This window comes from Neurospora crassa, linkage group VI, assembly GCF_000182925.2.
Source record: "Neurospora crassa OR74A linkage group VI, whole genome shotgun sequence".
Classification (NCBI taxonomy): domain Eukaryota; kingdom Fungi; phylum Ascomycota; class Sordariomycetes; order Sordariales; family Sordariaceae; genus Neurospora; species Neurospora crassa.
The window spans coordinates 154,983-169,200 of record NC_026506.1 but is presented as its reverse complement, the minus strand read 5'-3'; the positions used below and the strand labels follow the sequence as shown (position 1 = coordinate 169,200).

At 51.3% G+C, this 14,218-nt stretch overlaps 7 protein-coding genes across 7 annotated transcripts; 4 read left to right on the top strand and 3 right to left on the bottom strand.

The window, feature by feature from the left end:
* Positions 1-173: 173 nt before the first annotated feature.
* On the top strand, positions 174-1,543 carry NCU07101 (lipase). Its single transcript, XM_955169.2, has one exon. The coding sequence runs from the start codon at positions 671-673 to the stop codon at positions 1,229-1,231; it is 561 nt and encodes a 186-aa protein (XP_960262.1). The 5' UTR covers positions 174-670; the 3' UTR covers positions 1,232-1,543.
* On the top strand, positions 1,544-2,669 carry NCU07102 (hypothetical protein; the record flags this gene model as incomplete). The annotated part of the gene is made up of 1 exon (XM_955170.3): positions 1,544-2,669. The coding sequence occupies exon 1, from the start codon at positions 2,010-2,012 to the stop codon at positions 2,667-2,669; it is 660 nt and encodes a 219-aa protein (XP_960263.1). The 5' UTR covers positions 1,544-2,009.
* Positions 2,670-4,511: 1,842 nt separating this feature from the next.
* Positions 4,512-5,285, bottom strand: NCU07103 (hypothetical protein; the record flags this gene model as incomplete). Its single annotated transcript, XM_955171.1, has 1 exon — positions 4,512-5,285. One exon carries the CDS (start codon positions 5,283-5,285, stop codon positions 4,512-4,514), a length of 774 nt encoding a protein of 257 aa, XP_960264.1.
* A 1,333-nt stretch (positions 5,286-6,618) lies between these two features.
* On the bottom strand, positions 6,619-7,266 carry NCU07104 (hypothetical protein; the record flags this gene model as incomplete). The annotated part of the gene is made up of 1 exon (XM_955172.1): positions 6,619-7,266. One exon carries the CDS (start codon positions 7,264-7,266, stop codon positions 6,619-6,621), a length of 648 nt encoding a protein of 215 aa, XP_960265.1.
* Positions 7,267-8,443: 1,177 nt separating this feature from the next.
* Positions 8,444-9,184, top strand: NCU07105 (hypothetical protein; the record flags this gene model as incomplete). Its single annotated transcript, XM_955173.1, has 1 exon — positions 8,444-9,184. The coding sequence occupies one exon, from the start codon at positions 8,444-8,446 to the stop codon at positions 9,182-9,184; it is 741 nt and encodes a 246-aa protein (XP_960266.1).
* A 1,467-nt stretch (positions 9,185-10,651) lies between these two features.
* Positions 10,652-11,431, top strand: NCU07106 (hypothetical protein; the record flags this gene model as incomplete). The annotated part of the gene is made up of 1 exon (XM_955174.1): positions 10,652-11,431. One exon carries the CDS (start codon positions 10,652-10,654, stop codon positions 11,429-11,431), a length of 780 nt encoding a protein of 259 aa, XP_960267.1.
* An 807-nt stretch (positions 11,432-12,238) lies between these two features.
* Positions 12,239-13,996, bottom strand: NCU12069 (hypothetical protein). Its single transcript, XM_011396733.1, has 2 exons — positions 12,967-13,996; positions 12,239-12,898 (listed from the first exon to the last, which is right to left on the bottom strand). The coding sequence occupies exons 1-2, from the start codon at positions 13,934-13,936 to the stop codon at positions 12,489-12,491; spliced, it is 1,380 nt and encodes a 459-aa protein (XP_011395035.1). The 5' UTR covers positions 13,937-13,996; the 3' UTR covers positions 12,239-12,488.
* Positions 13,997-14,218: the final 222 nt, after the last annotated feature.

Here is a 14,218-nt window from a genome sequence, read left to right as displayed (position 1 = left end):
TGGTGGGGGGGATGGCCAACCAGGAGCGCTGAAGCCCCTGAAAAAGGTGGGGCAGGAAATAACCTCACTACCTCTAAAGATCCCGTCCCTCCATTTCAGCACGTGCTTCCACTGAATCATGGCTTGTACCCCTGACGTCATCTTGGGTACTCCCTGTCCGGGACACTCGACGACGACAAAGGACTATTTTGAACTTAGGACTCTGGAGTGAAGTCTCAGGAAGTCTCAGATATTCTTGTTTTGCTGACTGATCTCCTTGGAGCTTCATCGACCCCATCGGGACACCATAGAGGTAGTGAGGGCATCTCCACCCAGGCTGGCTGCGGGTACAGAGGGCAAGAGCCCCAGTGTCAGCATACCTTAGGTTGCGTGGCTTCCAGGCAACCGCGATTGCCTTTTCTCTCAAGATACCTCCCGTCTATTCCCCCCAATTTAAGAGGATGTTTCAAGTGACGTGATCTCCGCGTAACGTAACAGACTTTTGCCGAAGGCGTCGACCAGATTCAAAAGCTGGGGAAATCCGGGAAGAACCAACAACAAACCATCAACTTCCTGGTTGCGGTTTGGTGGCAAACAATCTTCCTCGCAACTGAACCAACAAATATACTCGGCGACCACAACCAACACTCATCTCCTCAAAGCAGCCCGCAAAAGTACTACAAACAACACCATGGCTCTCCACCAGTTCGGCGTCTCGCTTGAGACATACCTCATGACCAACCCTACGCTCAAGGGCGTGATTGTCAGTGCCGTGGTCCTCCACCAAGATCACATCCTCTTGATTCAGCGCGCGGCAACAGATGGCTTCCCCAACCTGTGGGAAACCCCCGGTGGCGGAGTTGACCTCGAGGACGAGACGCTCTCCCACGCCCTGGCACGTGAACTCGTCGAGGAGACCGGCCTTGTCCTCAACCATGTCGTGGCACTGCTCGACCAACTCGAGTTCGAAGGAGCGTCAGGCGAAGGGCGATATCGGAAGCTCACCTTTCTTGTTTCTGTCGAGTCTACACATAGAGGTAGTCCGCAGGAGCACCCGCAAGTTCGTCTTAACTCGACGGAGCACCAGGACTTCATGTGGGTTTCAAAGGACCATCTCCGCATCGGGGTTTGCGGGGGGAGGGAGATCAAGTTTGCTTATCCTGGACAACTTGAAACTCTCTGTGCCGCCTTCGGAGCCGATACAAAGACACCAACTGGGATGGAAACACAAAGCGCAATAAACGGGACATGAGCGGCCGAGTACATGGCCTATAAGATTATGCCGTCCTCGGACAACACAAGCTTTGGCCAGAGCCCGGAGCCGCGAGCTATCACCGATCTGCGTCCAGACTATTTCTACTTCCAAGATCCGCGTTCCAGATTTGCCGGTCCTGGTATCGACATGGGAAATGCAAATGCAGTATCAGACCCCACTTCGAACCAGGCAGCATACGTGGGAATGTCTTATGGTCGGTGGCAATTTGAGGTGGAAACTTTGGTGCATGTGAAAATATAACAGAACACTCTCCGCGTATGATTCTGCCATTTCACATTTTTTTTGACTCGAAGGCAAGCCACAAGCCACTGAGCTTTGTTTTCTGCCATATACCCCCCACCAACCACGTCTAAACACGTTCTCCCTTTCGCGTTCCTGAAGATTAACTTTGTTCGATCTCGCCTTGTTCCGTGCGGGTGGCTCAGGGGCATGCATCTTCCTTTGTCCTTACAGGTTTCCGGGCGTCAAAAAGGCTTTGCCTACCAACGGCATGAAGCAAATCGATGACTCTGCATAGGCATCGGACATGGAATTTCCAGGTTGGAGCCCACAGAATATTTTCTAAAACTCTTATAAAACAACAAGCGTAGCCATGTTTCATTCCCTCTTTTTCTTTCCCCAGTCAGCTTCAGACAGTCCACGTCGATCACTCATCTCGATCAAGTTCTTCCAGCCGTCTCACGTCTAAAACCCACATCCAACCAGACAAACTCTGAAACAAAGACACAAATCCCAAACACAAATCCCAGACACCATGTTAGCCAACGTCATGACCGTCTTGGGCCTCACGGCCGCCACCCTCACCTCTGCCGCCGTCCTTCCTCCCGTCCGCCGCGGCGAATCCATCGGCATCACTCCTCACGACAAGTACTCATCCTCCGTAGGAGTTCTCGGCTGCAAAATCGACATTAACCGCGTAGCCTACTGGCCCTCGGCCGTCGACTGCAACAACATTTGCGTCCGCGTGACCGCCAACGGCCGCTCCGTCACCCTCCTCAAGATCGACAGCTCCACGGGCGCCTACGACATCAGCTACGACGCCTACGCCTACCTCCAGAACGGCGTCGGTGCTGCCGGCGGAGCAGCCCTCGGTGGCGCCGTCGCTGCTACTTACGAGTTCGTCTCGCCTGAGGAATGCAGGCCGCTTATCAAGACACCAGATGGCAAGCTGCCCTTCACGGCCGCGAACTCGATGAACTTTATCAACTCGTGCCAGGGTGGTAGTTGGGTGGGCAACAACTTCCAGCTTTATAACGTTGCGGATGCCCGGTGCCAGTGGGGCGAGGATGTTCCGTGCAGTTTCCCTGATTTGGCTGTTACCAACCAGCCGGATTGCGGTGCGGGACATGTTTTGGGCATCCAAAAGGCATTGCCGGCCGAGTATGCTGTGGTGGATATCCCGTATCCTAACTGAGTTCCTTAGTAAGTTCGCCTTCCAGCTACGCTCCACCACCGCTCTCGTACTGACTACTTTGTTACAGCCTTTGCAAAGATCACGAAGGTCTATCGCTTCGATTCGGCGCCATCCTTGAGCTCGCCGGGCGAGGTCATCTGAGAATGGCAACCATGAGCGATGAAAGACATACAGTCTCACGGCTTTTCAGTTCCTTTTCTTCTTGTGATGTACCATGGGCAGGTTCCCTCATACCAATTTTTTACTTTCTCCTTTTTGGGCAGGGACATCTTGGAGGAGTTTGATCGGATCGGATCTATGTTTTGTCTTTTCTGGAAAATCATTCGGAGCACAGGCAGAGGGGGTACACGGCTACTCAAGGAGTTCCACTCAGGGCTCAACATGACGGAGGCACAGCGAATTTTTGTTTCATTTGTTTTTCTTTCTATAGACCCTTGGTAGGGGCATTTTCCCTCCTCAAGGAGGCCGTTTCATGAGTTATGACATCCGGTGCACACTTTAGATGCACTTTTAGACCTCTAGACCAAGAAAAATAGAGTTGTCTACCTACTACACACACACCTTTTGTCCCACCTCGGTTTGATGTGAACTTGTGGCCCCCGCCGTTCGGATTACGTAGTTGTCCAAGATTTTTTTCTCATTGCTGCAACTCTTTACAGGCTTTGTGTTCTTTTTAGAAGCTAGCTAGGCTGCATTGCCGTGTTGGTACATAACTACCTCTACCTGCCCGCATAGGACATGTAACCACCTTGTTAAGACTTGACATACCTCTGCATGCAGCTCGCATTTACACGCAGCTACCACAATCTGTACGTTTGGGACACATAATCCAGAACTAGGGTAAGCACGTGGTAATTCCTGCCGTAGGTAAGTTCATCTTGCTTTTTCTTTCGAGTCATTTCTTCTGAGCAGAATATTCCTGAGCAGAATATGAACATATGTGGACACTAGGTAGGTATGCTTCCAATATCCCGCGCGCCACCCCTCATCTCGACGGGTAGGTTGCTTTCAATTCTTCTTTGTTCAAAGCGGGTGCATCTCCACCAGGCACATTTTCCTTGGACCTTCTGGAACTTGGCTTTGTTTGTTTTGAAAAAGACCGCCTTGCCGCTCCTTGTTCCCCACGGGCGGCTCAGGAACCAGTGGCCTCTTTTCCTCGAGTTACCGCTTCTGGTCTTTTATGCTTCTTTTGATGCAAACTTTTTGCAAAAAAAAAAAAAAAAAAAAAAAAAAAAAAAAAAAAAAAGAAAAGAAAAGAAAACAAAAGCCGAAAAGAAAGGAAAAGAAAAGAGAAAGAAAGAAAGAAGAAACGCCGAGGTACACATCCCTTCCTTCTGTGGATTGTTCTTCACGCAAACCCGAATGTTCTACAAAGAAAACATCTGCGAGACATGCCAGAAAACTCTTACTTAAGACCGCGAACTCTATGCGCTTTTGGGCTTCTTGCTTGAAACATGTAAGACATCTCGAAGTGCACAAACAAGTATCACTGACACGAGAAAATGTAGAGCCGGCCATTTGGAAATGCATTCATAGTTCCATCTACCGGAGCCAGCATCTAAAATCTATCATGTGCTGCATCTAACTGAGTCTAGAAGCTCGAATGCTTAGGGGATTCTTCCCTAAGCCATCACCATTATCAATTCCTTGTCGAATGCTTCCCTGATTCCAAACTCCCTGAACTCCATGGTGTACCAGGATGTCATCTTCTGAGCCGAAGACCTCCTCTAACCTGGCCGCGAACCGTGCATGCTGAACTATCAAATCAGCCCAAGTCGAAGCCGAAAGGTAAGAAGATATTGTCCGCTGCTGCCGAAGATCGCTGCCCACAGCCCTTGATAATTAAGCCTCACCGGGACCCTTCGCTTCCTCCGCATCACCACTCGGATACAGAATGTTCCAGACATCCTGACCAACCAACTTATCCTGGCTTCCCAGGGTGTGCGGGCACTTGGCTTGATTGAAGCCACTCTTGAAGTCAGGTGTCTGACAGATCTCATTGTATCCCAAGTTACACTGGGAATCGTAAATGTTCCACAGCTCGAAATTCTGAGCGACCCAGCTATTCGGATGGTTGAGGACGCAGTTCGAAATGTAGTTGATGGACGTCGCAGCGGAAAACGGGAGTTTGCCAGAGGCAGTCTTGATCAGGCTGCGGCACTGGTTGGGATCGACTGTCTTGTACTGGGCAGTGAAGCCCGCGGAGGGCTGGATGTGGTTCTTTTCCGAGGCCGGGTAGCCGGTCTCCAAGTAGTTCCAGTTCTCGAAAGAGATATCGTGGGCGCCGGCAGAGTTGTCAACGCGCAGGAGGGTGACGGAGCGGCCACCGTAGGAAACTTCGATGCAGAAGTCGTCACAGCCGATCGCCTCGGGCCAGTAGGCCATGTGGTTAACGTCTACCTTGCATCCCAAGACGCCAACGGAGGAGCTGTACTTGTCGTGAGGAGTCAGCCAGATGTCGCCGGCAGCGGCAAATCTAGCACTGGTCTGGCTGTCGCTGAAGGTGGTGGTACCGTTAGCAGCTTGGACGGGGTTGGCGATGGCTGCGGCGGTGACGGAGGAGACGAGAGTGCCGAAGAAGGCAAGAATGCCGAAGGAGGAGATCTTGGGCAACATCTTGCTGGTGGTCTTGGTAGATTCTTGTGGAAGTTGACTTTTGGTCTTTGGATTCGTTGAAGGTACAGGTAAAGAAGACTTCCAGACTGCTTCTTGTTGGTGCTGATGAAGCTGGAAAGTGGAAGAAGTGGTGGGAGGAGGAGGGGATTCTATATCTAGAGGAAAGTGATATTTTGGGGGTTCTGCCGGTGAATGAGAGCTCTCTAAGTATCATTCACTACCGCCGAAGAGGTTCAAACAAAACGAGAAGGTTTCCAGTGAAGAGAAGACCTGGTGAAGGAACCAGTTCAAGTTTGGCAGGACATATCCCGAAACCTCAAGACCAAAAGCGGTGGGAGTCATCCCCGAGTTCAGACGACGGCAGAATCTGGGTGAAGGGACAGCCCCGTTGGTGTTATCCGAAGGCATTGTCTGGGGATGGAGATGGGGGCAACTTTGTGCAAGCCCGCGACATGTCTGGTCGAGACGAGGAAAAGGAACTTTGGTGAACATGTTTGATCCCATTCATTCTGCGCAGTTCCAGCCTGCCGCATGGCACATAGTTGTGGACTTTCAACTGTGAAGCCATGTAGGTAGTGTAAAAATGGATGCTACCAGGCTCCCACTGCAGTTCGAGGTTGCTGAGGGATCTTGGATGCTTCAAAGCCTCCCCAATGGCCGTCAGAAAATTTGAGTGTTCTGAGATGTCGACATAAGAGAGGTTCAAGTTGGAAAGTAATCTGTTTGGAATGTTTGTCATGTATGCAAAACAAGTGAGAAACCCAAGTGGCATTGTTTCGTTTTTGGCCGGTGGTGGAGGCACTCAAATCTTCGAGCTCGGCATCGATGAAAGCGCAAGAATTGAAAGCGCGTCAATCCGCATTCAACATGAAACACCCCCTCCCACATTTTCCAGTACTTTTCGGTTTTCACTCAGCTGCTGCTTGGTGGCGACAGCCAATCACTTGTGCAACGAGGAAGGAAGAAACATGAGTTCTCTACGACCAAGCGAGGAAGTCACGATCATGCAGAAAAGAGATTGGCCGAAACGGTTTATGTCATTGTTCCTTTCGGCAGGAGCCAGCATCTACTACGCGGCTACCGTCGGGGAGTAGAATGCTCATTCCATGAAATCTATGAACTTTTGAACTCCCCTATTCCGTTCACCAACTCCCAACTCTGAATGACCCTTCGTCAACCAACCCCGCACACCCAAGATGGTCGCTCATGCCGAAACTCAAAACCAAACCTCCTCCTCATCCGACCCATCCGCTCTGAACGATGTGGTATCTTCAAGCAAAAGGAGAAGTGCGTCTGGGTCATGTCATGCGCGCCGGAATCAATGTCCTGTCGCTTAAGAAGCATCAACAACATCACCGCTGGGGTAAAGAATGTTCAAGACATCCTGACCCTTCAGGACATCGCTTGAGCCGAGGGGATGCGGGCAAGTGGCCTGGTTTGCACCAGGGGCAAGAGTGCAGATTTCGTTGAAGCCGTGGTTGCAGACGGGGTCGGCGATGTTCCACAGCTCGTAGTTGTTGCCAACCCAGGAGTTCCGGCCGGCGCTGCACGAACTGACGAAATTCATGGAGTTGGCAGCAGTGAAGGGCAGCTTTCCCGAAGACGTTTTGATGAGGCTGCGGCAGTTGTCGGCAGAGACAAACTTGTAGTCGGCAGAAAAACCACCGCCAGGCTCGATGTGGCCCTTGACTGCCGGGTAACCTGTCTTCAGGTAGTTCCAGGCGTCAAAGGAGATGTCGTACGCGCCGCCGGATTGGTCAATCTTCAACAAGGTAACCGAACGACCGTTGGCAGTGACCTCAACGCAGATTTGGTCGCAATCCACGGAGGAGGGCCAGTACGCAACCCTGTTGGTGTTAATTTTGCAGCCCAGAACGCCAACTGAAGACGAGTACTGATCGTGAGGGGTAACGCTGATGCCCGAAGCAAGCTCAATGCCGGTAGTGGCCAGGGCGAGAATGACAGACTTGAAGGACACCATCTTGTTGCTTCTTGATGTTGTGTGGCTTGAGGGAAGTGATTGTGACAGCTTGTTGCCTGTGAAAGATGAGATCAGGACGGAGCGTGCTGCTTAGGGTGGTGGATGGTGAGGAAAGAAAAACAGGAAGATGTGCTAGAGAAGTGGGAGATTATATACATGTAGAGGGCGGAAGAGGTGGAAGATCCAGGCCATCTATTCCATTGGGGGGCCCACCCAAAAACCACAATGGCCTCGGGGTCTATTCACTGGCACTTCTCATCTTGAAGAAACGTGTGAGTGAATGAAACGCAAACGGATCAGAGCTGGGCGGTGGGCCCGTTTTATCGCTTTTCGAGACGACAAGAAAAGGCGGAGACTCTCTCATAGGCAGTCCAAAGGGTGGTGACTCCCAGGTCGACCGTTTGCCGTCACTCCTCAACAGATTCACGGCATCGTCCCCACATGGCACTGGACACTCGCTGTCTGTTTGGATAGAATACCGCAAGGAAGTACGACGTAAGGTTTGTTGTGCTTTACAGAGCTTCAAAGTCAGAGTTGCTGTGTTTGGGGTGACTCAAACTTCCCGCCGTCAACACAGGTGGTAAAGGGTATCAAGTACATTTAGAAGTGCCCCGTGGAGGATTGCAAACCAAAGGTTTGCCAAGAGAGCAAGTCATTGAGTTCAAACAGCCAACTGACCATGGCTGCGAAGTTGTTCTAGAAAAGGTATAAAATGAGCAAGATTTCCCATCCGCAGGTTCAGACGAAAAGGTTCACCGCCCAGGTACTGTGTAAGTGTGTTGCCTTCATCCTGCCGTTGAGGAGCTCAGCCATGGACAATACCATTCACTGGCACGGAACCTGCTCTGGTCCGGACTCGGGACGACCCCAGTCGTTTTTGTAGTCATGAGATGAATTGGCGGAAATTAACATGTCCCCTTCACCTAGGAGAATGCGTTTGAACCTCCAGCTTCATTCTGGTGAATAGGACTGGAGTATCCGTGACGAAATCAACCTCTCCTCTAGATATAAAATCCCCTCCTCTTCCAGCACTTCTACTCCTTCCTCCTTCTTCCACACCCATCAGCAAGCAAGCCTTCGTCTTTGCCAGTACCTGAAACACCAACAAGTCCACTTCTCGACCAACAGTCTCAAGGCTTTTCGAAAACACCCACTTCGAATTCTCAACAACGTGAAGATGTTCGGAAAAGTCAAGATTTCCACTTTCCTCGCCCTCGGTGCCATGGCTCTGCCTGCCCTCGGCTTTCCCCAGAGCGTCCCCTCCAAGGCCTCTGGTAGTGTCCACAACACTGGTAGCGTCAACAGCGCCAACGCTCTGCTGGGCAAAGTCTCCATTACACCCCACGACAAGTACTCGTCGTCCGTTGGCGTACTTGGTTGCAAGATCAACACGAACAGGGTCGCCTACTGGCCCAGCACCCCTGACTGCAACAATGTTTGCGTGAAGTTGTCTTACGCAGGTCGCTCGGTCCACCTCCTTCAAATCGATGCTTCGGGCGGCGCCCACGATATTTCGTACGACGCATGGAACTTCCTTAAGACCGGCCATTCCGTCAAAGAGCCCGGTCAAGCTGTCGCCGGCGGTGGCTTCGAGGTTGACTTCGAGTACGTCTCCGCTAATGAGTGCAAGTCACTCATCACGGACGGCTCGGGAAAGTTGCCCATCGCCGCTGCCAATGGCCTGAACTGGCTCACCTCTTGTCTCGGCGGCTCGTGGGTTGGAAACAATTACCAGCTCTTCAACATCCAGGATCCCATTTGCCATTATGGCTATGATGAGAAGTGCAGCCTTGCCGCGGGTTCGAATCAACCCACTTGCCCTCACCAGCTGGGCGCGAATCCCAAGCTCGACAACCCTAGCGACCACAAGGTGGTCAACCTCCTGTACCCCACCGGCCAGGAGGAAGTTGCCCCCTAAGCGTCGGACCTAGCTATCAGTCACAGCTGTGGTCATTCGTATCTCCGGATGGCATCGTCTTCTTTTAGATTCTTTCGGTTTTCGTCTCGCGGAAATATATCGGCAACGATGGAGGGATATGGTTGGACTGAAGTTCAAGTCGGTTAGGGTCCAGATTCTTTGCTGGACTGGGAAAGGAAGAATTAGTCTAGGAACAAGCAGGATTGGTCAGAAGGGAATAGTTTGGGAGTTCAATGGTACTCACAACAATCAGAACGAATTTTAGTGCAGTCCACGACGTTTGGGTCCGGGAATGGGTGTGACAGGATGGTGAATCTGGATCAGCCCATAGTTAGATCCCAAGAGACACTCGCAAATAACGTCCCCAAAACAATTCCCAATTCGTGCCTTCCGATGTCCAAAAAGTGAAGTCAGTGAAATCAAGTGACAGCCATTGTAGAATCGTGACTTCCTTTTTGCTTGCTTTAGTTTTGCACGTATGGGCTTGTACCTACGTACTAATCTCCACATCTGTCAACATCGCACCTGACTAGAAGCAATCTTGACAGAGCATTGAGGCAGGTGCCAAACATCTGCAATGACTGGCAATGTCGCACGTTGAAATTTGGCCCAAGCGATGAAGGTAACTGAGGAATATCGACATCAAATGTCACCATTTCATCCACAACATGCACAGAAATATCCCCTCCATCTTTCTCTTCGAAGGACAGACTGACAGAAAACGTGTGTCCACAATGGCAAACTCCTTCACCACCACTACCACTAGCCGTTCTGGAGAGTCTGATAGAAGACAAACCCGGAACCTCAATCGTTCGTCAAACTGCAGTGCTGCTAGGACCAAACGACGGGTAGGGTGGTTGTCCTCCAGCATCACTGCCCACGTGTCACCAAACGATGGAGATATACGACGAGCAAGAGATTAAATCTCATAGACAGCCATTCCAGACGAGTAGGTCGTGCAGACAGACCGCCTCCATTCTGTAGTGGGCGAAGGTTGTCCGATGCTCGCGGTAAACGCCCCATGGCTGCCTGGCGTTGAGGTAAGCCCTTCACTCAATATATCCTTCTCGTCTCAACTTTCTTACCTCTTCTTTTCAGGATTCATGCGATGATCCATCAACATGGAGACGTCTATCACCCAAACAGATGCTCCCCCCAAAGACTCCAGATGGCGGATTTTGAAGCATTGAAGGGTGAATGAAGGCTTTTTCGTTTCCAAGCCTGTTCACTCAACGATCTCATCTCAACTATCCTCCACACTTCACCTACCAGTGGTTTTTGAGTAAATCTGGAAATTCCGGCACCTCCTCCTCTTTCAGATATAAAATGTCTCTTCCACCGGCCCTCCTCTCCCGTTTCCAATCCTCATCACCATCCCCCTCAAAGATCAACCTTCAAGATCTTCACCAGCAAAAGGCACACCCCCAAATCTTGCCTCAACACCAACCATCTTCAACAACTGGCAAGATGATGCACAGAATTATCTTTCTTTTCGTGGCATTCTTGGCTGCTTTCGGCCTTGCCCAGGAGTTTACGACCTCAATCATCAAGGCCTCACCGTCCTCACTTGGTCCTCGCTCTCCCGTTGACACTCCCAGCGCTCACATCAACAACAAGCGTCAATCTTCTGGTTCCGGTTCTCTCTTCGACGTGACCCCTCACTCCTTCTTTTCGTCCTCGATCGGAGTCCTCGGCTGCAAAATCAATACCAACCGCGTAGCCTACTGGCCCGACGAAGTCGACTGCGACAACCTCTGCGTCAAGCTCACCAACGTCACCGCCGGCCGCAGCGTCACTCTCCTGCGCATCGACCACTCTGGCGGAGCCCACGACATCAGCTATGATGCATGGAACTACCTCGCCACCGGCCATCCCGCTGCACCTGGCACCGCCATCGCCGGAGGCGCCATGGGTGAAGTTCACTACCAGTACCTCCCAGCTGACAACTGCAAGTCTCTAATCACCGATGGCTCCGGCAAGCTTCCGCTTATGGGCGCCAACTCGATGAATTTTCTGTCGTCTTGTCTCTCTCGCGACACTTGGGTGGGAAAGAATTACCGGCTTTGGAATCTCAATGACAGCTTGTGCCACAAGGGATACGATGAGAAATGTACCTTGGCTGCTGGTGCTAATCAGGCTACTTGTCCGCATGGCTTGGGTAGCGGTGCTGCGGTCTCCATTACTAATCCGACTGATCACAAGGTTATGAACATTGAGTACCCGACTGGAAAGGAGGTTCCTGCCTAGCTGAGTAGGTAAGGCGGTGATTTTCTGTTGATTGGGTGTAGCTGGACTTCCATTCTTCGACATTTTCGTACCTCTATCTGCAGCACTCATTTCCTCGTTTTCTTTCATGGGGTTTCTTTCTGGAAGTCACAACGGTACGTAGCGACAACGAGACTTGGTGGTAGAGACGTGGTTTGGAATGGAGTTCAGCATGGAAGAATTTGTCCTAGCGAGGCGTTGAAACAGGAGAAGAATGGGCAATAGATCACATCACACATCTGGACAGCGGTTAAAGATGATGAGAAGATGGGAGAAATGGGAGAAATGGCAAGACATGATGATGCCTCGAAGGCAGAAAAGAAAAGGACAGTCTGGACATATAGTGACTGCATTGCTGCCGAAAGAATATTAAAACCAGACCATTGCAGCTCCAAGTTATCCGTTCATTGACATACCTACCTCTACCTACAGTACTCTTTTCCTGCGAGTGCCGTGACCAACTCCACTAAACCACTCTGGATTCCCCTCCTTCTTGCTTTTACTTCTGTGCATGTTACGCTGTACATGTGTGAGCTTTCTAGAGGTACCAAGTACATGTCGACTGCGTGATAAATTGAGTCTTGGTGCATCTGCGAGCAAACCTGCTACTGGGCTTTGTTCCTGACCAACAACCTTGGGGGTAGCGGGCAGATTCCCAGGCAGGAGAGGATGCATCCCAAGTGGCAATCTGCCTGGATACGATGAGAATGGCGCTCACAAGACCATACAGATCACACAGAAGACCGGGCACCCGGGCGGCACCCGCTTACTAGGTGGCCCGCTAAAATACTCTTGACATCAGAACCTGTTCATGTTTCGGTGTATCTGCTTCTAACCTTGTAACGTCTGAGTCTGAGTCATCCCCATCTTGTCAACCTTAAGAGCCCCTACCACTAGTCACAATCGCGTGAAATCATGCCCACCCACCGCGAACTCATCGCTGTTGTATTCCATCCTCCAAATGTGTCCTTCATTCTCCATATCAGGCCTCCACACAGTAGATGTGCCAAGCTCACGTCAACGAAAAGCCCAAACTCTCTCAACGAGCATTGAGTTCGGTGCAGTCGTCGCGTATGACACAGAGCTCCCATATGAGGAGCCCGCAGGCAACAGCACGTAGAATCACATCCTTGCCGACATCCACGCTATAGAACAATGTATGATTCAAGTTCATGATCCAATATCCTGCCCAAGTCCTTATTTGCCAGTCAGACGGCTCGCTCAATAGGGAGACTTTGCCACGAAGCGCATAATCAGCGATAACCTCGGCTGACTTGGTGTTGTAAACGCGAATGCGTTCTCGGACGGGATCATGATTGTCATCAGACCGGTTCCGCTGGAGACATCGATCTATGAGAGTCGCCTCGGGTATATCGAGGACAATGACCTTGCTGATGGGGCCGACGGTCCGCTCAAAGTATTGAGCTGAAGCAACAGCACGAGGAAATCCTGGATTGAGAACAAGGGGTCAGTACGAGTCACAGCAAACGTTGGTCGAGTGGAAAATGCTTAGGTACCGTCGAGAAGATAGGTGTGGATAGGCCCGGTTGCGCTGCGTATCCTTGTGCGGATGTAGTCCTTGATGAGACCGACTGTCATCTCCGGATCGCCGATTGCGCCTTTTGCAAGATTGGCTTTGAGGACTTCGGCATACGGGCTGTCGGGTCGCTTTGCCTCGCTACGCAAGATGTCTCCAACAGCAATGTGCATAACGCCGCCATCCAGCTTGGCCCATGTTGCGCAGATGGTGGATTTCCCCGAGCCTGGTCCGCCGAGAACAGCAAAGAACCTGGGTTTGTGACGAGGATTCGTGGTCTTTGTAGCGGTACGCAGTATGCTGGCTTTGGATACGTAAGCTTGTATCATTGGAAAGGCTCGCCATCGGTCCTCGACCGACATTGACTGGAACTTTTCAAATATGACATCAGGGTTAGCAGTAAAAAATGCCTCGATATCAGCCCTTGAGTTCTTGTAGGCTATGATCATGTGGTCATAGAAGTGCTGCATCAGGGTGGTGGTAGCCGAGGACCCAACGTCCGTCGCTTTTGATCCCACTACTTGCAAGGGCACCTCGAGTGCGTCCTTGAAGGATGTGATTTCTTGTGTTTGTCGGGGCGCCACCGGCCACGAGTTTTGCTCCTCCAAATGATTGATGCGCTGTTGAATGGCAGTGAGTATTTCATGTTGCGACCCATTTGACTTGCGACGCTGATCCTTTTCTTCATCTTTCGTGGATATCTCCTCAGCATTCTGCTCTTTGGAGCCGCCGGGAGGTGAAGACTGGGGCACAGGTTGCAATGCTGGTTGCAGGGGCGACGGGGTACGCGCGGGTATCGTTACTTGGATCGGTTCTCGCATGGAAAGCTCCTTCGTGTAGTCGGGCACCAAATCTTCGGGAGGTAGAAGTTCGCGCCCGATCCTTCGAATATCATCGCGAAGTCTGCGAACGTTCTCGCCGAATTGACGAGGCTGATAGGGTTCCGACATGGCGAAGGTGCATGGAAGTAGTGAATGTGCTTGAGACGGATGGGAAAGACAAGCAAGGAGAACCGAGTAGTACCCTGGAAGGCCGGGGAGAGGAAGGGAACTGAACTGAACGAGAAATTCCAATTTATGGCAGAAGGAGGAACAGGAGTGGATGCGCCACAGAGTCGGGCAGGCAGGCAGACGGCCAAACGGAAATTACTAGATTGGATGGCAGGTGCCGTCACCGAGCCTTCAGTTCCTTCCTCCCTTGAAGGATTGCAAACTGGGTACTTATCTGTGAGC

Excerpts from the sequence above, each read along its gene's own strand:
- NCU07101 (XM_955169.2), top strand. The coding sequence starts at position 671 with ATGGCTCTCCACCAGTTCGGCGTCTCGCTTGAGACATACCTCATGACC.
- NCU12069 (XM_011396733.1), bottom strand. The coding sequence starts at position 13,936 with ATGTCGGAACCCTATCAGCCTCGTCAATTCGGCGAGAACGTTCGCAGA. Across the intron at positions 12,899-12,966 it reads CCACACCTATCTTCTCGACG|GATTTCCTCGTGCTGTTGCT; the intron begins GTACCTAAGCAT and ends TTCTCAATCCAG.